Source organism: Rhinatrema bivittatum, chromosome 8 (genome assembly GCF_901001135.1).
Source record: "Rhinatrema bivittatum chromosome 8, aRhiBiv1.1, whole genome shotgun sequence".
NCBI lineage: Eukaryota > Metazoa > Chordata > Amphibia > Gymnophiona > Rhinatrematidae > Rhinatrema > Rhinatrema bivittatum.
In genome coordinates, this window is record NC_042622.1 from 109393624 (window position 1) to 109418161 (window position 24538).

Consider the following 24538-nt stretch of genomic DNA (forward strand, 5'->3'; position numbering starts at 1 on the left):
AATTCAAGATAATACACTGTGCTTTCCTTTAGTGGTTACTCCATTTATTCACCACCGAAGTCAGATTGCCTGGTCTATCAAAGAGTAATATTTTCCCATCTCCAGTCGTTTGGAACCACTCCTGTCTTCATGAAATTGTTGTATAGGACTGTAAATAGTGTTGCCAGAATCTCTCTAAACTTCTTTAGTATCCTAGGATGTATCCTATCTGTATCCCATTGCCTTGTGCATTTTCAGTATTGCTATTTCATGTAAACTCTCTCCTCTGGAAAAACAATGCCACCAATCTACTTATACGTACTTCTACCATCTATTTTTGAGCTTTCTCCATTACCCAACATAAATATTTCAGTACTTCTGCTCTTTCTTTGTCACCTTCCACACATCTCTCCGTTTTACAATCCCGCCTAACCATTTTCTCTTTTCCAAAGACAGAGGCAGATTGTCTCTTTTCAGAAATGGAATCTCTGGGCAGCCCTCAGCATGGGGCACGCACATTCACCATTCTGTGCAAGACTTGCTAAGGCGGTGATGGGGTAGGAAGGAAGATAATAAGACCAGCCGTGGAAAATACTGCAGTCTGAAAACAGCCAGGCATGAAAGAAGAAAAAAGGGAGTTCAGAGAAATGTAAGAAGACTGTAGCAAAGCTATCCTGAGGTTTCTTATCAATACCTGAGCACGTTATTTCTCAGCTCTGCCTCTGACGTCATCAGAAGGTCGCAGTCGCATAGCTCTGACGAGACAAGGAAGCACTTCCGTGTTGGCTGGCCGCTGGGGATCTGGGAGCTTGAGCTGTTTGTTTCCTCGAGTCTGGGAGTTTTTGGGCGCGGAGGGGAGTCTGCGGATCGTGGGAAGCCGAGTGCCGGGGCAGAGCGAGCTGCCGAGAAAATGTGCGGCCCGTAGCTGCCGGCAATCGCAGGGCCTGCCGGAGGAGCAGAAGCCGATCCTGCTGCGCTCGTAATCTTAGGGCAGTCTGGAGCGCCCTTTCCTCTCCTACCCAGGTCTCTGCAAGAGGTGGGTCATAGGGAAACCTGCGCCGGCATCGCCAACCCCGGGTCACCTGAGGAAGCCCCAATGCATAGTGTGTTTACATGTCAACAACATTTTCAATTTATCTTTTATTGGAGACTCGGAATCACACTTTTACTAATAAATGAGTTAATTAAAGCATAAGCGGTGTTTCTATGAGAATGACATTCTGCATGATTTTCAAAAATTTGGGGAGAGGGAGGAGGCGCAGTCACCTGCCTCCGACAATTAGTGACATGATCTCCTTTCTGTGTGGGTAGACACATTTTTATTTAGGGACAGCCCTAATAGTATTGGTTCAATGTATTCATTAAGTTATAAACAATTCAATATAATACAAAATCTTGGAAAGCAATAAATCAGTTAACTCATAATTAATTCATAATCATACGGCAATGAAAAGTAATATAAACGAGAATTCGCTGCCTATGGGTAAGACCATTATATGAAGAGAAACAAAATGCCAACGAGACTGATAATTTAAACTTGAAACTTTAACGTGGAAAAATCAAATTCCAATCAATTATAATATAACAATACACGAATATTCTAATATCAAAACTATTCCAAAGTGGGAGAGTCTGGGACAAAATCATAAACCTCTAACTTCACTGAGATTATTTTTTCTCATGCTAAAAGGCTGTCAGTTGATTAGGCTCTGAAAACATAAGAACATGCCATACTGAGTCAGATCAAGGGTCCATCAAGCCCAGCATCCTGTTTCCAACAGTGGCCAATCCAGACCATAAGAACCTGGCAAGTACCCAAAAACTAAGTCTATTCCATGCTACTGTTGCTAGTAATAGCAGTGGCTATTTTCTAAGTCAACTTAATTAATAGCAGGTAATGGACTTCTCCTCCAAGAACTTATCCAATCCTTTTTTAAACACAGCTACACTAACTGCACTAACCACATCCTCTGGCAACAAATTCCAGTTTAATTGTGCGTTGAGTGAAAACAAACTTTCTTCGATTAGTTTTAAATGTGCCACATGGTAACTTCATACATATAGCATATATACATATAACAAATTTTGCAATTTAATCCTATACTTACATGAATACAGCAAACTAAATTGTGTAAATGGCTTTGGATGATTTATTTAAAATTGAATACGTGATTTATAAATTGTGTTAAATAAAAACTGTACAATATAAATCTTCTAAATCTACAATAAATATGAAGTCAAGATGTCAGTTTGCAATCTATAGGGATTATTTTCCAACTTGTGTTATGGCCTTTTTGCATGCATTAAGGCATTTTCGCATGTGAAAAATGCCTTAACACATGCGAAAAGCACCATAACGCATGGCATGATGCTAATTTTGAAAAGGGGGAGACGTTTGGGGCGGGATTTTTGTCAGAGAGGTGTGGCTTCACAGTTTGCGAAGCCATATCGAACAGTTTTAACGCCGGAAATAACTACACCTTTTTCATTGGCGTTAAGCTATTCGGTATGCCCCTAACACCACTTTGACATGCAGAGTGAAATGTACCAACAGAACAGTGCACTCTTGTGAAGATTTGACGTCCTAGCTTGATGTTACCCAGGTAGAGAGTCCATCAAGCTAGGTTGAGAGAACATTGTACAAATCTCATCTTTGTGTGAGTTTCCTCACTCTGAAGGACGTCAAATCTTCACAAGAGTGCACTGTTCTATTCGTACGTCTCACTCTGCATATCAAAGTGGCCCATAATCCCTACACCACTACCTACACCTTACCTCGTGTTACTAGGTGGGCCTCCTATACAGACATAAATAGCTAACTACTAGAAGGGCCTTATAGTTACTTTCTCTCTCAGATATTTTTATGTCCTGTACAACTCACTTTTTAGAAAATAGAGAACTAATATGAAAAGTCTGTGCCTAGTGCCTCTAGGCGTAGGATCTTCAAAGTCTTCCTCCCTCTACGTGGGAGTGAGAAAGAGAAGATTGCCTAGAAGGGGGCCCAAGACAAGGGTGAGATTCATACAGACATATTGAAGTACAGGGTTCCCGAAACTTACTGTAGATTCCCACTTAACTTTGTTATTGATTTATCATCTCATTTTAATAATGATGGCAGTAAAACGGGCGCTCGTATTGACCACCCGTTTTCCTAATGCCACACAAACACATCTCCTAGGAACCTAACGCAGTATTATAATGAGCTGCTGCGCTAAAAAGGACACGCTAGGGATCAATTGTGCATCCCTACCACTCTGCATTGGGGGCCCAGGAGACGGCGGTGCGTGGGTTAGGCGAACGGACGCCTAATACGAGCATCTGTTTTCTGTCCCCACCAAAGAAAAGCTGGCGTGTGAAATCCCCTGCAGTGACAAAGTGCAGTCGTATAGCCGCGCAAAATATAAACATTGCAAAATGTAAAGATTGTAGCCTCGAAAAATGTAAACATTTTTACAGCAGGAAGCCAACGCACTTCACGTAGTACTGGGACAATCTGGTCTTGGGTTTTACCAACCAGGCAGGCAGCCAATAGGAGGAAGCAGAAAACTGGTGCTCTGCTAACGGGCCCTTGACTTAATGCCAGCTCTAGTATTTCCCTGGTCTTAAACGGGCTTCTACTACTTATTTTTAAAATGTTTGCTTATCCAGTTTTAATCTATTGTGCCCTTTTCAATGCGGGTGCCCTAGGAAAGTACCAAACCGTGCTTAATGAGAAATCTATACAGTTATTGTATACCTCATCATCTTGCTAAAAATAAAGTGTGAATGTCTAACTGTATTCATTCAGGATGTAGAATTTACATATTCTGTGCTAGAAAACTAGTTTATTTTAGTCTTACAAAGCTTTGGTGTTTGAGCAGACCTAGCAGTGAATTCAGATTGAAGGCTTTTTTTTTTTATTTTTATATACACTGTTATTTCACTGTTGTACATTACTTGTACATAAATGGCTAAAGTAGAACAGTTGTGTTAGTCCACTTGAACATGCAATCATTCAATCCAATCATTAAAAAAAAACCTCAAACATGGCTCTTCAAAAAAGCATACCCCACTACCACCCAACACATGAACACTAGCTCCCCCCCACTCCCCTCCCTCAACACCCACATCAGATCCGCATAACCACACATTGGGGCGGATTTTAAATGCCCTGCGAGCGTAAATCCGGCCGGATTTACGCTCGCAGGGCCCTCGCGCGCGCAGAGCCCCGGGACGCGCGTAAGTCCCGGTGCTTTGTAAAAGGGGTGTGTCGTGGGGGGGCGTGTCGCGGCGTTTTGGGGGCGGCGACGTGGGCGTGGTTTTGGCCCGGGGGTGTTCCGGGGGCATGGCCACGGCCTCCGGACCAACCCCTGGGACCGGAACACAGAGCGGGGCTGCCGGCCAGCGCGCGCAAAGTTAGGGGGGGGTTAGATAGGGCTGGGGGGGTGGGTTAGGTAAGGGAAGGGAAGGTGCGGGGGGGGGGGGGTGGAAGGAATGGAGGCAGGCTGCGCGGCTCGGCGCGCGCAGGTTGCCAATTTTGGGCAGCCTTGCGCGCGCCGACCCCGGATTTTATAAGATACGTGCGGCTACGCGCGTATCTTATAAAATCCAGCGTACTTTTGTTCGTGCCTGGTGCGCGAACAAAAGTACGCGATCGCGCAAATTCTTAAAATCTACCCCATTATGATCAACCCCAAAAAAACAGCCTTCGTACCACTTTTGATGCAGATTTGTAAACAATCTTCTATACCTCGAATATGATCCAGACAACTCCCCACTGACCAACTATCAAACATGCTATAAAGTCTCAAGACATAATGTTCCTCAATACATAATGTTATAAAGTTCAATGTAATATGTTATATTGTTCAGTGCAAAATGTTACAAAGTTAAATGTAAAATGTCAAGAAGTCCAATCTTAAATGTCACAATGCTCTAATGTAAAACAAGAAGTCTATGCCAGTAGACTCCTCTGTAGCACTGTAAACCGGTGTGATATGTCCGATGAACATTGGTATAGAAAAACAAATAAATAAATAAAAATGCGAAAGTAAGGGCCGAGATTAAAAAAAATAAGGTGACACCATTTTAAAGGATTAACTCATTATATTTAGACTCACTTTTGGAAGTTCTACTTCCTTTATTGGATCAAAACAAGATGTACCGGTCAAGGCAGGTAACACCACCTTCTGCCTTGACTAGTTCATTTTGTTTTGACCTAATGAAAAAGAGTGCAACACTTGAAAGCTGGACAAAAGTCCAATAAAAAGGTATCATCTGCTTTGAAATGACAGAACATTAATTTAATTTTAATTTAATGTTGACCTTTATTTCCGTGTATGCATAAAAGGGAAGCAAAGCTGCATACATTGGAACAGGTGTAGGCAACTCCAGTCCTCAAGAGTTGCAAGTTGGTTGGGATTTCAAGAAACCTACACTGAGTATTCATGAAAGGTTTGAGAGCCACTGTTCTAGACATCCATTGCTGATTTGGTTGTTTGTGCTTCAGATTATTTGTGGCTATGAATATCTCCACTTTATTTTATAATACTTCCATGACTCTGCGTACTATGCTGTAACAGGTGGTATGGATTTAAGGGTTTGTTTTGAAGAATGATTTTTTTTTTGCTTGTAAAATGCATTGAGATCCCGTTATCAGGGACACTCTGTACAAGCAGATGGTTGCAGAAAGCTTCTGCTTGGAAGTTTTATTTTTTTCCACGTACAGCCCAAAGCTGTATCGGTGTGGCATTAATGTGAAGGTGATGAGGAAAATGCCAGGCTTTAGCTTCACTTTTCTTATTGAGCATAGTTAGCATTGAACTATGAGCTTCAGCACAGCCTGTAATTTGCTCTTCAGTACCTGTTTAGTTGTCAGAGCATTTGTGTCTTGGAAATAGTACAACCTAGCAAGCTGTGCACGTAACCCTATCAAACAGTGATGACCTCTTGGATCATATTTAGATTAGGTAAAAATTAGACAAGATGGCGCTTTTGTAAACTGTTTTCCAGCAACCCATTCAGTACAATATCAGAATGAAAAATGACATTTTGTCATCTGTTCAAATTGATATTGCACTCTTTGCGGTGACAGCTGAAAAGGCCCACAGGTGCCATATAAAGAGGTGACCATGTTGTCATATTTCATTTAGGCATCCCTCTGCAAAGCCATAATTACCTAATTAGGTTGTTAATTAGGAGATTAGCATTTCACTATATTGATAGAATGCTCTTTGCAGGCGTGAGTCTAGATACAGATTTGTCTGCCCTAATTTATAATCTCTGCATCTATTAAACATATTTATTTGCTTAAGATATCGTCATTGGGTAAATCGGTTTAAAAAGCGAGTCTGCCAGATTTCCACAAGGAAAATGTAGGGGGCAAACAGCCAAACTACAGTTGGAAAAGCATGAAACAGTAAATATTGTTTTAAAATCAATACAAATGTGTAAAACAACCACAGCATTGAAATGATTGCTTTTAAAGTAATTTGTGTCATCCTTAGAGATGGAAAGCACATAGACAATACTTAAGGGATTCAAAGAGTGTCTAATACCGCAGACCAAGAGACTTGTGTCAGGTACTTACAAGGGTTAAGTAAATGAGGTACTTTGGAAAATATTTACTCTGGCAGTTAAATGTACTGCTGAACATTTCCAGTAAAGGTGGCTGTTTGAGTAACAAAAGGCAGTTTTGAATAGATGTCCAGGTACAGCATCTGCATAAAAAACCTTGAGATTGATATTTAATTGTCTATTAAAATACTTTTGCTGAAAGTTGACTTTAATCACTACATATATGTCTAACACTGGACACATGAGCTAATTACAGGCTCTCTATAAGAATGCAATTGATTTAAGACATCTGTAGGTGTTCTTAACATATGCATGGGATTTTTATTGGCAGGAGGGCTTAAAGAAGTTGTTGTTGGATCTGAGTTTTTCCCCCTGTACATTCAAACATGGAGGGGAATAATTTTAATACAGGTGGCAACATGTTTATTGAGCATAGACTTGTGCAGAAAAATAAACACAATGCAGTTGTAAATTTCTCTCTTATTCTTAGTATTTTCTGTAGTTTTCTTACTTTCCTGAATCTCTTGTTGTTGTTTTTTTAATCTCCTTCCCTGCTGTTTGTGTATTGCTGCAGTTCTGTTTCTTTGTCAGTGTATATCCTATTTATATATTTTATACTATATATTTTCACAGGACAAGCAGGATGGTAGTCCTCACATATGGGTGACATCACAGGATGGAGCCCAATCACGGAACACTTTAGTCAAAGTTTCTAGAACTTTGACTGGCACCTACTGGGCATGGCCAGCATGGCACTAACCCTGCAGCCAGCAGGGGTCCCCCTTCAGTCTTCTTTTTTCCGCACAGCAGTAGCCATGCGGTTAAAGAGCGCCACAGAGATTCCTGACAGGAATTTTCCTCACGGAATTACTACAACTTTTCTTACCCCCACAGGGGTCCCTTCTTCAATTTTTTCAAGCCGCAGTACTCCAGTAAGTTTTCTACCCGCTTTCGGTCAATTCTGTCGAGTTTGGCCCTCGCGGCCTACTGGCCATCGACCATACCGCGGCTCAAATTTTTCATGGCCATGTCGTCGGGATTCCGTTTGTGCCCGGATTGCAATCGCACCATGTCCATTACAGACCCTCATAAGGTCTGTATAATGTGTCTCGGATGTGAGCACGATGTCCTGACCTGCACCAAATGTGCCCTAATGACACCAAAAGATTGCAAGGCCAGAATGGAGAAGATGGAACTTCTCTTCCTTGCTCAAACCCCGACGCCGTCTATTGCATTGACGTCATCAGAACCGGCACCGTCAACGTCTCGCCAGTATCTACCACCGACCGGTGACCGTCCGGCATCGATGACTTCTCGGCCTTCAACCACCTCTACTCCCCCTCAGGACTGAGGAGATCACAGAGAGAAACATCGCCACCGACATCAGAAGTCTCAGACCATCGAGGGAGCGAAATCATCGATCTCATCGTCCGAGCCACTGTCGAAGAAACCCCATCCAGAAAAGGCACCGACCTTTTCGGCGACCGGGTCACCGAGGCAACCCTCACCCAAAAGGGGATCGGGAGCCGTGACTCCGCCTTTAACGGTGGTCCCTCCGGCTATGCCTCTGCCTCCTTCTTCTGTTCCGGAGTCGGGGCTGCTTGCTCCAGGTCTCCGAGAAGAACTGGACCAGCTGGTTCAGGAGGCCATTGACATGGTGATGCACCGACACCGGTACCGATCGTGGAACCGACCACTGACTTGATTCCGGCAGCGTTGGCACTGCTGCTCTCGAGGATGGAAGCGCTCCTTGCTGCTTTTCCACTGATGGATCCTGGGTCGCCAATGGCTCTGGTGCTGACTCCGCTTACCTTGTCATCGGGAGGAGAAACACCGTTGCGCATCCCTCCATCGGGAGTCCTACCAATGCCTCAGCCATCGATGCCGATACATCCATTGATGCCGATGCCCTCGATACCTTCAACGGTGCTTCCAATTATTCCTTCGATTCCTTCGGAGCCTAAACCAGGACCATCAGGGATTCCACCATCCCGTCCCCCTCGGGCTCCTAGAGGGACAGGTGCTGATCCCTACGATACCTGGACTGATGATTCTTCACAAGACACCGATGACCTACCTTCACCACCTTCTCCTACTGATAGCAGAAAGCGTTCTCCTCCAGAGGACCTTTCCTTCATAAATTTTGTGAAGGAGATGTCTGAATTGGTTCCTTTCCAATTACAGACTGAACAAGATGACAGGCATCAAATGATGAAGCTGTTGCAATTCCTGGATGCTCCCAAGGAAATAACCTTCATCCCTATTCACCAAGTTCTTTTGGATCTCCTCAAAAAGAACTGGGAACACCCTGGCTCTGTTGCCCCAGTCAACAGAAAGGCTGGCACCACTTATTTGGTACAGTCAACCCCAGGTTTTCAAAAACCTCAATTGGATCACCAATGTGTGATTGTAGAATCTGCCCAAAAGAGGGCAAAGAGATCAAAACCCCACACTTCTTTTCCCTCAGGCAAAGAGCAAAAATTTCTAGATACCATTGGTCGCCGGGTCTTCCAGCGCTCAATGCTCATCTCCCGGATCGCCTCTTATCAGCTCTATATGACCCAATATAACAGGGTCTTATTTAAGCAGATACAAGACTTGACAGACTCCCTGCCTCAGCAATTTCAAGATCAGCTCCAAACCCTAGTAAACAAGGGTATTGAGGCAGGCAAGCATGAGATAAGATCATCTTACGATATCTTTGACACTGCTGCCAGGGTATCTGCAGCTGCTATCTTGGCAAGATGGACCTGGCTCAAGTCTTCGGACCTTCGCCCTGAAGTACAAGTCAGATTATCCGACCTGCCCTGTGTAGGAGACAATCTGTTTGGCGAGCAGATTCAACGAAAGGTGGCGGAACTCAAGGACCATCATGAGACCCTGACACAGCGTTCTCTGATGCTTTGAGTACTCCTCAAAACAGCCTTTCCGGAAAGACACTAAGAAGTCCTTCTTCCGTCTGAAAAAATCCTACCCGCCACCGGCTAGAACTCGCACTACGAGACCATTTCAAAAAACCCAGTCTCGTCGGATACGAAAACAAAAGCCGCGAGCAGCTCCTCAGCCGGGCCCTGCTTCCGGTTTTTGACTCCTGCATAGAGAGCAGCAGCCAGCTTCCACTGCTTCACATACCGGTGGGAGATCGATTGTGCCATTTCAACAACAGGTGGCACTCAATCACCTCAGACCAGTGGGTCTTAGCAATAATCGCTCAAGGTTATCATCTCAACTTTCTCTCCATCCCACCGGACTCCCCAACTCTACCGATGTGGAGAACATCCGATCACTCCATCTTTCTGGAACAGGAGGTCTCCCTCCTGCTCCAGTCCAAGGCAATAGAACCAGTACCCTACTCTCAGCACGGCCTAGGGTTCTATTCCCGGTACTTCCTAATCCCCAAAAAATCGGAAGGCGTTTGTCCAATTCTGGATCTACGTGCCCTCAACAAGTACCTCCATCGAGAAAAGTTCGAAATGGTAACTTTGTGTTCTCTTCTTCCTCTTCTACAAAGAGGAGTCTGGCTATGCTCTCTAGACCTCCAGGACGCATACACTCATATTGCGATAACTTCATCTCATCGAAAATACCTGAGATTTCTGGTAGGCCCCAAGCACTATCAGTACCAAGTGCTTCTATTCGGCCTCATGTCCTCACCACGAGTAGTTGCAGCCTTCCTCAGGACTCAAGGTGTTCACGTTTACCCCTGTCTAGACGATTGGTTGATCAGGGCTCCCACTCAGCAAACTGCTCTGTTGTCCCTACATCTTACCTTACACACTCTGATTTCGCTAGGATTTCTCGTCAACTACGACAAATCCTACTTAGTCCCATCTCAAATCTTATCATTTATTGGGGCAGACTTGGACACCTTGCAGGCAAAAGCTTTTCTACCTTGACAACGAGCTCTCACTCGCACACCAGCTGCAGTCAGTGCTATACGACTGCACGCCGCTTTCTCATCCTACTGGGACACATGGCATCCTCAGTTCAGGTCACCCCAATGGCCCGCCTAGCCATGAGAGTCATGCAGTGGACTCTAAGGTCACAATGGACTCAATGCATTCAGACCATTGTCCACATCACTGACTCACTCCGTCAGTGTCCTCCAATGCTTACCCTTCCAGGCTCCAGACCCTCAAATAACTCTCACCACCGATGCTTGCAACCTCGGCTGGGGAGCCTATGTGGCCAACCTGCAGACACAAGGAACTTGGTCTCCAGAGGAAGCCAAACACCAAATCAATTTCCTGGAGCTTCATGCAGTCAGATATGCTCTCAGAGTATTTCAGCATTGCCTCACCAATCAAGTCATCCTGATTCAGACGGACAACCAGGTGGCCATGTGGTACATCAACAAACAGGGAGGCACGGGCTCCTACCTCCTGTGTCAGGAAGCTGCGCAGATATGGGCGGAGGCCCTCTCCCACTCGATGTACCTCAGGGCCACCTACTTGCCGGGAGTGGACAATGTGTTGGCAGACAAGCTAAGTCGCACCTTTCAACCGCACAAGTGGTCTCTCAACCCCTCAATAGCGGACTCGATCTTCCAACAATGGGGTTGCCCTCAAATAGTCCTCTTTGCGTCACCTCAAAACTGCAAAGTAGAGAACTTCTGCTCTCTCACTCGCAGCCAACACTATCAGCCAAGAGATGCGTTTTCCCTCTCATGGGCAACCGGTCTCCTATATGCATTCCCTCCACTTCCACTTCTCTCAAAGACTCTCGTGAAGTTACGTCAGGACAAGGGAACCATGATCCTGATAGCACCTCACTGGCCACGCCAAATGTGGTGTCCAATACTTCAGGATCTCTCCATCTGCAGACACATTCCCTTGGGAAAGGACCCGCTTCTGATTACGCAAAACGACGGGTGCCTGCGCCATTCCAATCTTCAAGCCTTGTCCCTGACGGCTTGGATGTTGAAAGGTTAATTCTTCAGCCACTTAACCTTTCTGATTCAGTTTCCTGAGTCCTGATTTCTTCACGGAAGCCTTCCACGAGAAAATCTTATTCTTACAAATGGAATAGGTTTCATTCATGGTGCTCTTCTTGATCCCTTTACCTGTCCAATCAAGAAGTTTCTGGACTATCTCTGGCACTTGTCAGACTCAGGTCTAAAAACTTCCTCCATCAGAATGCATGTTAGTGTGGTGGCCGTCTTCCATAAAGGTGTCGGGGATGTTCCCATATCAGTACAACCCCTTGTAACATGTTTTCTGAAAGGCTTGCTTCACCTCAAGCCTCCACTGTGTCCTCCAGCCCCTTCTTGGGACCCTATCCTGGTTTTGGGTCGGCTCATGAAACCACCATTCAAGCCTCTCCAATTCTGTGAACTTCGCTGTCTCACATAGAAAGTAATTTTTCTTTTGGCAATCACTTCGACTCGCATAGTTAGTGAGTTACAGGCCCTAGTTACCTATCTGCCTTACACTAAACTTCTGCAGGACCGGGCAGTACTCCGCACTCACGCTAAGTTCTTACCTAAGGTAGTATCGGAGTTTCACATCAATCCATTATACTACCTACCTTCTTTCCCAGGCCCCACTCCAATCCAGAAGAGCAGGCTCTGCATACCCTTGACTGTAAACGAGCTCTAGTGTTCTACATAGACCGTACAGCTGCCCACAGGAAAAACACTCAGTTATTTGTCTCTTTCCATTCCATCAAATTGGGGCAGCCTGTGGGTAAGCAGACTCTCTCCTCCTGGTTAGTGGACTGCATATCCTTTTGCTATCAGCAAGCAGGCATTCCGCTTCGAGATCGTGTTAAAGCACACTCTGTGAGGGCCATGGCGACTTCAGTAGCACATCTACGCTCAGTACTGCTTCCTGACATTTGCAGGGCTGCCACCTGGAGTTCTCTCCATACCTTTACAGCCCACTATTGCTTGGACAAGGCCGGAAGACAAGATTCCATCTTCGGCCAATCTGTCTTGCATAACCTATTCACAACTTGACGTACCAGCACCCTTCTGCCTGCCTGGTACGGTTCAGGATGCCCTCGCCAAATTTCACCCCAGTCCTAGTGCCTTGCACACATGGGTACATTTGGTGCATACTCGAACATCTTCAGCTCGGTACTCACCCATATGTGAGGACTACCATACTGCTTGTCTTGTGAGAAAGCAAATGTTGCTTACCTGTATAAAGGTGTTCTCACAGGACAGCAGGATGTTAGTCCTCACGAAACCTGCCCGCCACCCTGCGGTGTTGGGTTCGTTTTTCTTATTTTATTTTTCGGTACTTCCTGTAGCTTTTAAACAAGACTGAAGGGGGACCCTTGCTGGCTGCAGGGTTATCGCCATGCTGGGCATGCCCAAAGTTCTAGAAACTTTGACAAAAGTGTTCCGTGATTGGGCTCCATCCTATGATATCACCCATATGTGAGGACTACATCCTGCTGTCCTGTGAGAACACCTGTTACAGGTAAGCAACATTTGCTTTTCCACAGAGAGACAGAGAGAGATTGAGTCAGGGTCCAATGCTCCCTGAACCTGTGCAGATGGCATGTAACCCAAAGATAATTCACCCAAAAAATACAGTAAATAATAAATGACTTAAAACATACAATTTTTCTAAAAATTGTTCAGAATATTTTCTGTTTGTCCATATTCTGTCCACAGTAAAATGATTTGTGCCAGAGCCAATAGATTATGAAAAGCTGAGCTCCCTTACTACTATAACCTGCTGTAGAGAAAAGGTTGATGTTAATATTTTCTCTGCTTTTGGATTAGTTGGAAAATGAGATGTTATTGAATTATTTTATTAGGAAGATCATATTGGGCCGGATTTTAAAAAGGTTACGGGTACCGCGCCTATTTTCAAAAGGCTCGGTGACTCACCTAAAGCCCCGGGACCTGTGTTAGTCCCAGGGCTTTACTAAAGGGGCAGGGTCAGAGACTCCAGGCACAGCGGCCATTTGCCGCTGTGCCAGGGATCGTGCGCCAGCAGTTGGCCGGCGCGAGCAACTTATTTCAGCCCCAGGGCTGAAGTAAGTTTGGAAACAAAAACAAGAAGTCAAAAAAGATAGGGGGGAAAGGGCGGGGGAGGTAGGGGAAGGTGAGGGGGGGGAAGGGAACGGGGGAAGGCGGTGCGGGCTCGGCACGTGCAAGGTGCACAATTGTGCACCCCCTTGCACACGCCGACCCCCGATTTTATAACTTGTGCGCGCAAGTTATAAAATCGGGCAATCATGCTTGTGCGCCGGGTAGCGCGTGCACATGTATGCCCGTGTGCACCCTTTTAAAATCCACCCCATTGTGAGGTGAAATTGTTCATTGTCCCCCACCTATGTCATCAGATGTGGCAGCGTGGAATTAATACCAACATATATTGAGTTTGTGGTAAAGTCCAGTCCACCTTCAGGAATGGACTTTAGCACAAATTCAGTATACACAGGTATACAGCACAGCCTTATTTGGACACTGTTGTCTGATATTCCTTCCTACATTTGTTGCTCAGGAGCCATGGTATTACAAATTAACCCTTACATTGTAATGCTTTCGAGTAAAGTTTCAAAGGAGTTCAGTGCATAAAAATAGCATATATGGGTTACGTAGCCTATATTTGCCCACATGCTATTTTATAAACATTGAAAAAACATGCATATTTTTGGTTTCACAGGCACATTTTACCAGTGCAATGAAGGGGTAGTCTAGGTGCGTTTTGGAGCGGGGTCAAGAAGCATCTGTTGACGTTGCTATTTTATAAGAAATTTGTGCATATATATTAGCCAACTTATTTTTACACTTTTACACCTGCTAATTGACTAGTGCTAGTGAAATCAGATTTGTCTGTTGACTGCAATTTAAGGTGGGGGGTCTGGTGAATTGGAAGGCATTTAGGGGGAGTACTAGAGGGTCCAGAGATGGACTGGTGGCAGTATTTGTGAACTGGTGATTTCAAGTACGCGCGCAAGTAAGTGGTACGTGCACATACTTTATAAAATATCTGCCTCCGCATATAAATCAGAGTTTCTACACATGGGGTTTTTTTTTCAGGTGAAAAATATATGTGAATATGTTTATAAAATAGGTAAAGAAAGTAAGTGTTTTCATTGCATTGCAAATATTTTTACTTACTTTCAGAGCAGAGTTAAGCTGTATTTTATAAATTGTGCAGAAAACTGCATACTATATAAAATACTAGGCTAAATCTCCATATGCAAATCCAGTACCATGAATGGGTTGAAAGTTAGGGTCTCAACGTTGATAGCAAGAGCAAAATGTAACGCAACCTTCAATGAACAGAAACAAATGACAGAAATGCTGGAATAGTAAACAGTTTAATTAATTGAATTACTTGGGGGTGGGGGGGGGTGTTTCTGACTGGTTTGAGTTTTGAGAGCCTTCAGGTGAGGGAAATGCATGTTTATCACAGGTATAAAACTGAAAGGACGCCTGGGCAAGCACTAGATTTAGTGTGTTCCATGTTAATAGCTTGAAGTCGGGGTACAGTATAGAAAAGTAAAAACCTCGCATCTGCTGTTACGTGTTGTTAACTCCCTCAGTAGACATTAAATCATTTCAAGTACAATAATAGTGTGGGAGTTAAATTAACAAACCATTAACAATCTTATAAATACACAATTAACATGCCAACATTTATATGACACATTGATGGGGCAGCAGTAATTTTTGATTGGGAGTTTGCAGACCTTTTTCAAAGCCTCAGGCTGTCGCTGCTTAAACAAGCTCTTATTGCTCGCAGGTGGAACAGGGACTATGTCACATGGAAGTGAGATTACACAACTGTCAGGCCTATCCAGTACCGAGTGGTAGGAAGAGCTGCGTTAGTGCCTGCGGCACCCGCGGTTACCGCCCGCACACAGGCCAATCCTGTAAAGTGCGGCCGCGTTTACCCTGCTCCTAAGCCGCTTTTTACTCCGTTTTCGGCCACGTTAGCCCTTCCTGCGATCCCGAATCCCCTTTAACCTACTCCTACCACGTCCTAAATTCCCCGGGCAACCCCTTCCGCCTGCGGCATGTATATTGCATGCAAACGAGCGAATTAGCTCGATATTGCATGCAAACGAGCCAATTAGCTATTCCCTAGCATCCCGTAACCCGCGCCCCGACTATCGCTAGTTTTCCCTGCCGTTTTGTCGCGCGTTTAACCTGCAAACTTACCGCCTACCCTGACCCAGGCGGTAGAGGCATGGGTAAGGGTAGATGGCAAGCTTTCCCCCAGCCCCCGCTCACCTGCCCCGGCCGCGATCATGGGTGCCGGTCTCCGTGGCAGCCCCAGTCCTCTCCCCTGCTCCCGAAGCCAAAAAAAAAAAGCGAAAAAAACGTGGCAGCCCCCCTCCGATGTCCGGACAGGGGCTGCCACGGAGACTGCAACGGCAAAGCGACTTTTCGTTTTTTTTTTGCTTCGCCGCTGTCAGTGTCCCCCCTCCTCTCGGAGCATGGCGCGAAAAGCAGCCTTACTCCGGGAGGAGGGGGGGCACTGACAGCGGGGAAGCAACGGCGAAGCAAAAAAAAACCCAAAAGCAATTTTGTTTTTTTTTTTTCAAAAGCGACAATTTTTTTTTTTTTCCAAAAGCGACTTACTTTTGGGATCTGTCAAGATCTCAAAAGTAAGTCGCTTTTGGACGCCTGCCAACTTACTTTTCTGAAGCCATCATCAGGAACCCATGCGATCGTAGCTCCTCCCGACGAAGATGGCCGCCTGCACGGGGAAAGCGTGCAATTGGCCGCTGAAGACGTGACGTCACGATGTCACGTCTTCAGCGGCCAATTGCACGCTTCCCCCGTGCAGGCGGCCATCTTGGTCGGGAGGAGCTACGATCGCATGTGTTCCTGATGATGGCTTCAGAAAAGTAAGTTGCTTCATCGTTGCTAGTGTCCCCCCTCCTCCTGGAGCAAGGCGGCTTTTCGCGCCCTGCTCCGAGAGGAGGGGGGACACTGAAAAGTAATTTCGCCGTTGCTTCTGCGCTGTCTTCGCCGCTGTCAGTGTCCCCCCTCCTCCCGGAGCAAGGCGGCTTTTCGCGCCCTGCTCCGGGAGGAGGGGGGACACTGAAAAGTCGTTTCGCCGTTGCTTCTGCGCTGTCTTCGCCGCTGTCAGTGTCCCCCCTCCTCCAGGAGCAAGGCGGCTTTTCGCGCCCTGCTCCGAGAGGAGGGGGGACACTGAAAAGTCGTTTCGCCGTTGCTTCTGCGCTGTCTTTGCCGTTGCTTCACCCTTGCTAGTGTCCCTCCGACTCCCGGAGCAAGGCGGCTTTTCGCGCCCTGCTCCGAGAGGAGGGGAGACACTGAAAAGTCGCTTCACCGTTGCTTCGCCGCTGTCTTCGCCGTTGCTTCTGCGCTGTCAGTGTCCGCCCCTCCTCCCGGAGCAAGGCTGCTTTTCGCGCCCTGCTCCGGGAGGAGGGGAGAACAGACACTGACATCGGCGAAGCAACTTCCTGGTATCTGTCATTTCAAATGACATTTGAAATGACAGATACCAGCGTGGCGTGAAGCCTTAGGCCCGCGCACCCAGGATACTGTATAGGCGCTCTATCCAGTATCCTGGGTTGCGCGGGCCTAAGGCTTTTCGGACGCGGTTTACATTTACATATAATTAGGGTTCAGGATCGAGCGGTAGGTGAGCTGCACTGTGCGGGCGGTAACCGCGGGTGCCGTAGGCACTAACGCAGCTCTTCCTACCGCTCGGTAATGGATAGGCCTGACAGTGCAGCTCACCTACTGCTCGATCCTGAACTCTAATTGCATGCAAATGTAAGCCGCGGCTAATAAGTGCCCGTGAAGCGTTAGGCCAGCGCAACCCATTTTACTGGATAGAGCGCCTATACAGTATCCTGGGTGCGCGGGCCTAAGGCTTCACGCCACGCTGGTATCTGTCATTTCAAATGTCATTTGAAATGACAGATACCAGGAAGTCGGGACTGCCAGTTAAAAGTAAGTTGCTTCGCCGCTCAGTGTCTCTTCTCCCCCCTCCCGGAGCAGGGCGCGAAAAGCAGCCTTGCTCCGGGAGGGGGGGGAGAATAGACACTGAGCGGCGAAGCGAAAGCGACTCACTTTTTTGCAGACATCAACAGGAACACCATCGTGGCTGCCCGTAGCTCCTCCCGACGAAGATGGCCGCCTGCACGGGGAAAGCGTGCAATTGGCCGCTGAAGACGTGACCACGTGACGTGACGTCTTCAGCGGCCAATTGCACGCTTTCCCCGAGCAGGCGGCCATCTTCGTCGGGAGGAGCTACGGGCAGCCACGATGGTGTTCCTGTTGATGTCTGCAAAAAAGTGAGTCGCTTTCGCTTCGCCGCTCAGTGTCTATTCTCCCCCCCTCCCGGAACAAGGCTGCTTTTCGCGCCCTGCTCCGGGAGGGGGGAGAAGAGACACTGAGCGGCGAAGCAACTTACTTTTAGCTTTGGTGTTTTGTTTTTTTTCGCTTCGCCGCTCAGTGTCTCTTCTCCCCCCTCCCGGAGCAAGGCTGAAAAAGCAGCTCCGGGAGGAGGGAAGAACTGAAGCGGCGAAGCAACTTACTTGCACGGGGGAAAGCGGTCTCCGTGGCAGCCCCAGTCCGGACATCGGAGGGGGGCTGCAACGTTTTTTTCGCTTTTTTTTTTTGGCTTCCGGAGCAGGGGAGAGGACTGGGGCTGCCACGGAGACCGGCACCCATGATCGCGGCAGGATAGGCCTGACACAGGCCTATCCTGTGTTTTCAAGAAAGTGCTTCTGGCTTAATTTTCAAAAAGCCACCGAATGATAAAGACCCGGGGATAATTTTAACCAGTTATCTTTAGGTGAGAGTTCAGGCAACCCTCACTGGCTATGTGTGTTGCCAAATTAAAACTTGACCAGTTTGATTTAGGCTGATTTTGTGCTGTGGTTAGCTGGTTAGCATTAAAAATGAACACTAACCAGCTAAGTTGTAAGTCTGACTCGGGAACAATTCTGGAGCCCCCTCTTTTATTTATTTTTTTTTTAACTCCGTAAAATTTGGCTGCTTTGTGACTTCAAGCAGTCGAATTTAGCCAGTCAGAAAAATTTAAAAAGCGTTTTAATTGGTTAACTCCCAAAGTTATAAAGAAACAGTGCCACAAAAGTAGATTCCCGCCCCCCCCCCCCCCCCCCCCCCCCAATAAACAACTGACACAGTACAGGGACATAGAATAATGAACACCAAGTCCTGGTGTCCGGTACTGTGTAATGAAAAATAACCACATGTACGGTGGTTATTCACATTTTACTACAGTGTCGTTTTTACTTTATATGATGTGTAATCTAAATCTAAATTTTACAATTTCTTTTTATATTTGTATTTTATATGTGATAAAGCTCTTTAATGGGTCTGTATCAGTCATTCTCCCCCTAAGTTAATTTCCCTCCCCCCACTTTCCACCAGCAAGCACATCACATCCCACCCTCACTTCAAAAATCCTACCATGCCGTGTAACGCTTAAAGCAATTATACTCTTGTAAATATCTGTTATCGTGTTATAATGACTGTTATAATTATAATTATTATGTTCCTATGTTAATCTATTAATAATAAGACTCCTTAGCCTTAAGATACATTAATAAGTCTACTTAGCTTTAAGTTACAATGTTTTCAATGTTACAGTGTATAACTACTAAGACACCTTAGTCTTTCTAGTTTCCAAAAGTTAAATGTAAACCGATGTGATATTGCCTAATGAATGTTGGTATATAAAAACAAATAAATAAATAAATTCCTCAAATATCCATAGCCCCCCTCCCCCCGATGAGAATATTTATATATATATATATATATATATATATATATAATATATATATATATATATATGAGAAATTTATATTCTCCTCTTCCTGCCTAGCTTCCCTATGTTTCTCCGTCAACCTAAGTTATAATTATTACCGTTTAAGGTTTGCCTTTAAATTATATCATTGTTTTGAGGTTTAGTTACTTTTTGTATTAGTTCAACTATTTTTACCTTGTTCCATGTATAATGCTACGGCATATGTTATTCCTTCTTTGTGCACCGACGCGATATCTAAAAACCAATAAATAAATAAATATAATTTATAACTTCATTTCATCAGAAAATATTAAACTTATCTCATCAGTCGCGTTTGGCAGGTTATCCAGAACAGTGGTTTCTCAAATCAAATGATTTCTCGAAAATGTGCGGCCAACCCCCCCGAAACTAATAGCGCCCGCAACATGAAAATGCATGTTGATGGCCCTATTAGTTATTCCCACGCGATACAGAAAGTAAAATGTGCAGCCAAGCTGCACATTTTACTTTCAGAAATTAACGCCTGCCGGCACCGGGAAAATATACAAAAATGCAGAAAAAAAATGCTTTTCTGTACACCCTCTGACTTAATATCATAGTGATATTAAGTCGGAGGCCCCAAAAATAAAAAAAAAATGTAAAATTTAAAAAAAAAAATTTAAAATGTGCCCGCGGGTCGGAAGATGGACGATCAATTATGCCGGCGTCTGTTTTCCGAACCCGTGGCTGTCAGCGGGCTCAAGAACCGATGCCGGAAAAATTGAGCGTCGGCTGTCAAACCCGCTGACAGCCACCGCTCCTGTCAAAAAGGCGCTAGGGACGCGCTAGTGTCCATAGTGCCTCTTTTTTTTATCGCGGGCCCTCATTTAAATACTTGATCACGGGCCCAGGAGAGTGGCCTGGGCGTGCGTTGGGAGAGCGGGTGCTTGCCTCGGAGCACCGGCTCTCCCGCGGGATTTATTGTATCGGCCCGAAAGTTAGCCAGTTAAACCTTTGTGAAAACTGACCCTCCTCCTCCCCCTTTGGTTATGAATTTCCATTTTGCGGGTAGTTCTCTTTTCTATACTGCTTGACTGAACATAGATTTATATGTTTTATATTTTTAACTCCTAAGGTTAAACACTGCTGGTAAAATTGCCATTAGTGGTCCAGTGCTGGAAAATTATACGGAGAGAGTCTCAGCATTGCCGCAAATGTTTTTCCACCACAGCAAGGTATAATTTTGTAATTTTCAAGCCTTCACATGCAATCATTTGTGCAGGCCGTTTCCTTTAAAAAAAAGAAAAAGAAAACTTGAGACAGTATGTATATGCTCTCAAATGCGTTTGGTCTATGCCGTCCTATTATCTTGGCCCCCCCCCCAAAAAAATCACAGCCACCTAAAATGGACTTGAAGACCTGGCTGTTTAAATTTGCTTTTCAAACAGATAATGCTTCTTTATGAGGTTCAGTTAATTTCTGGTATGTTCTTGTATTAAAAATTTTGTTGATACCAAAACAGCGCATTTAGCATGATTTTATGATTGATAATTAAGTAATTTTATATTTTGCATGTTGTGCACACTGTGTGTTTATTTTTGTAAACTACCCTGATCTAAAAATATAGGAAGGACGGTATATAAATACCTGCAATGAAATGTATTTATTTTTGATGCAGTAGCCTTGGTTTATATCAGCTGTTTTAACTGAATTACAGTTTCTTAATTTTTTCTTCAAATCTGTTTGCACCCTGCGTTGCTGTGTGTGTCTGATGCATGTCTTCCAACCTGTTTGTCTTCATTATTTCCCCATTTTCTTTCCATTTCTTTCTTTTATTCTTTTTTCTTCCATATGTCCTGCATTTTGCTGGGGTTTCTGGCATTATCTGGGCCCGATAATCTAATTTACATTGAGTGTACAGTAGAATCAGCTGAGCTCCAGCTAAACATCCCTTCTCTCTTTCAGGCTGACCCCCTCAGATCCTACCTTGCTTCTTTCATCTTTTTTCTTGTGCTTTCCCAAGACTTTCTCCTTTTTCCCCATCCCTGGCCATTCTCTGAATCTCTTTCCCAAATGCTAACCCTGAGCTGTCACTTTGACTCTCTTTCCCCTTTTTCTAAACCAACCTGTGTCTCCTCCTCCTTGCCAAACCAACCTTTCTCTCCTCTCTCTCCTCCTTCATTTTATCCTCTCCTTTCTATTTTGTTATGTCGCACTTCTATACCACCTTCCTTAAACATAGCTCAACCCAAAATGGTTTACAAAACACAAATAATTCAATAAAATAGCAAATACATCAGTAAAAATACAAATGCATTAAATTTTCAATAGTATATTAATAATTCCTCATCATCCTTGCCAGAGTAGTTCAGACAAGTAGGTTTGTCTCTCCTATCAGCAGATGGAGACAGAGGGCAAGTTCGTTGTACTGAAACTTTCTCTCTGTATAGCCTGGTACAGCAGGGGAGGCGTCGGTAGTCCTCTGTCTCCAGCAAATGGTAGGAAGGGCCATTGAAACAACAACCCAGGTGGTAGGTTAGTTCTTCCAGGGTAGGCCCAGGCTGACGGCCTTTACAGACTGCTCTTCTTCTTCTCGGGGCAATCAGGAGTAGCAGGCTCCTGCATGTCCCTTTAACTGGTGAGATCTCTTTAAAAAAAAAAAAATGGAGGAGGGGAGCTGTTATCTCAGGCAGAGTATTCAGACAGCAAGAATTAAGTGCCCTCATTTTAAAGGTTTCTCAGTCATTAAGACTGAAAGAGCACCAGTCCAGAAAGGAAGTACCCAGGAGAGATCCTATCCTGACGTGCATAAAGAAACCAGCACATGCATTTCTGGTTCACTCTGCTATTTTTGATATGGTTTCAGCTGAGTGGGATTCCCCAGGGTCAGCCCTAAAGAATTTTAGGATTACAGAAAGATGATGTCCTGTACAACAAAAAGAGAAGCAATAGTACCAGTTCTGGGTATGGAACAAGGGAAAGGCAGGTAATCTGTTTCATAATCCCAAAGAAAGAGTGGATATTCCAGCTGATATTGGACCTAAAACGGGTAAACAAATCCTTGAATATACTCCATTTTCAGATGAAAACAATAGCAGCAGTAAGAAAAGGAGAATTCCTATCTTCCCTGGATCTGTCAGAAGGGTATCTTCACATCTCCATCAGAAAGGAGCATCAATACTTTTGAAAATTTGCAATAGAAAACGTTTTCAGTTAAAAGCAATGCTCTTTGGGCTGGCAGTGGCACCCAGGACTTCACTAAGGTTATGGTAGTGGCAGAAGCCTTCCCCCGCAAGGAATGGATTTGAGTCCCCTCCCACATCAGGGCCACTTCCTTTCAGGAAGGTATCCTAACAATGCAAAGAGTTTTGCAGACTCTGGAAGAACTAGGCTAGGTGGTAAACAGAGCCAAAGGTTGTCTCCAGCTACCCCAAGAGTTGAGACATTTAGGGCTCAGATTCAGCCTAACAAGCCAGAGGATAGAGAAGCAGGTCAAGTTACAGCGATATTGAGAGCATAGGCTCCCACAGCCTGAACATATCTACAGCTCCTCAGCACAGTCATAGAAGTGGTCCCCTGGACAAAAGCCCCCATGCACTTTCTGCAGGAAAGCCTCTTACCAAATGGTCTCCACAAGGTCAAAAATATCAGAATACTATATCACTCATACCTTGAGCCAGAAAGAGTCTTTACTGGTGGCTTGTCAGAACCAATTTAGAGAAAGAGGTCAATATAGAGCCCCCCTATTGGGTCAAAGTGACCATAGATATGTGGGAGGCACACCACGAAGGATAGACAGTACAAGGCCTATGGTCCCAAAGGGAGACGTCATCCTCAATGCCCTGGAGACACGGGAAATCAGATTAGCATTGAAAAGATTCCAGCAAGTAGCAGAGGGGAAGCCAGTAAGGATCTTGTTAGTCAGTGCCTCGGCAGTGGCACATGTGAACAGACGGGGGGGGGGCACAAGAGCAGACATCCTAGCCAATGATAGGCAAGATAGTAAGAAGGATCTTGGAACATCCCAGGAAAATAGTACTGTTTGCACCAGATTGGCCGAGACATTTGTGGTAGGGTAGACCTGGTCAGGCTTGGCGTAGGGGAACCACTGAGATTCAGCCAATCAGTGGGCCTGCTAAGGCAGGGTCCCTTAATCATGGAGGATCCAAGTCCTGGCTCTTGAGAGGAGGAAACTGCATAAGAGAAGATACTCAAGGCAAGTCATATTAACACTGCTAAAAGCCAGAAAAAAATTGACTTTGTTCACTTACATAAGAATTTGGAAGATCTTTGAAAGATGGTGTGCCCAGTGGAATATAGGGCCGCGCAAATCAGATGTGGCCATGATTTTGCAGTTTCTGCAGAACGGAGTAGAGAAGGGCCTAGTGATGAATCCCCTAACAGTCCAAATATCATGAGAAGCCTGTTACGGGGAGGCAAGTCAGTGGCTCCTCTCTAGTGGCACACCTGGATGTGATTGGTTTTCTGGGAGGAGCATAGGAGATGTGTCCTTCTAGGAGGCCACAGGTGCCACCATGGAAACTAAATTTAGTCCTAAAGACACCATTTGAACCCCTTAAGAATGCCTCAGTTAAAGACCTTACTTTAAAGACAGTATTCTTGGTAGCAGTTTGCTTAGAGAGAAAAAACTTGGAGCAGCAAGCATTATCATGCAGAGATCCATATTTGTCCTCCTCCAGGGTGAAGGTCACAGGTAGGCCAGTACCTTCCTTTATGTCAGAGATAATATCAGATTTCCATCTAAATCAAGTTGTTTCTTTACCAGGGTTCAGAAAAAGAGACTATCAAGGCAGTAAGAAAGGGCTCAGATTGCAGGATGTTAGGGAGATACTATTACGGTATTTAGAGGTAACCAATGAATTCAGAAAGTCAGACAGACTTTTTGTGTTTGCAGGAGCCCACAAAGACGAAGCGGCCTGCAAAGCATCTATTGCTCGCTGGATCAAGGAATCAATAGCATCAGCTTTTATAGTAAATAGGAAGTGAGTCCCAGAGGGACTGAGAGCACACTCCATGAGAGCAGAGGGAAGATCCTCGGCAGAGTACAGAGCAATAGCACCTGCAAATATTTGTAGATCAGCTTTATGAGAGTGACAGCATTCATTTACAAAACATAGGCAGAACCTTCAGGAAAAGGAGGATACAGTGTTCGTCACAGGTGTCTTAGAAGCAGCTCTGGGGTACTCCCACCCAGGATAAGTACTGTTTAGGTACATCACACTTGTCTGGTATGGACAATGAGAAAGGTGAAATTAGGTCTTACCTCCTAATTTTCCTATCCTTGA

General features: G+C 45.1%; 1 protein-coding gene across 3 annotated transcripts in view; it reads left to right on the plus strand.

Annotated features, from left to right (window-relative positions):
• The first annotated feature begins 17667 nt into the window (after positions 1–17667).
• The window catches only part of MAPKAP1 (MAPK associated protein 1), a 441680-nt gene continuing 434809 nt past the window's right edge, over positions 17668–24538 (plus strand). Inside the window, exons 1-2 of one of the 3 annotated variants that reach the window (XM_029611493.1) lie at positions 17711–17772; positions 20368–20467. Coding sequence is in view for 1 of the 3 variants with exons in the window: in XM_029611492.1 (XP_029467352.1) it covers position 17772 (1 nt within the window). In the remaining 2 variants the exon portion in view is untranslated. Of the gene's footprint in view, positions 17773–18161; positions 18276–20367; positions 20468–24538 lie in introns of those variants that run through there. The other 2 variants (XM_029611492.1, XM_029611495.1) reach the window with 2 other exon arrangements.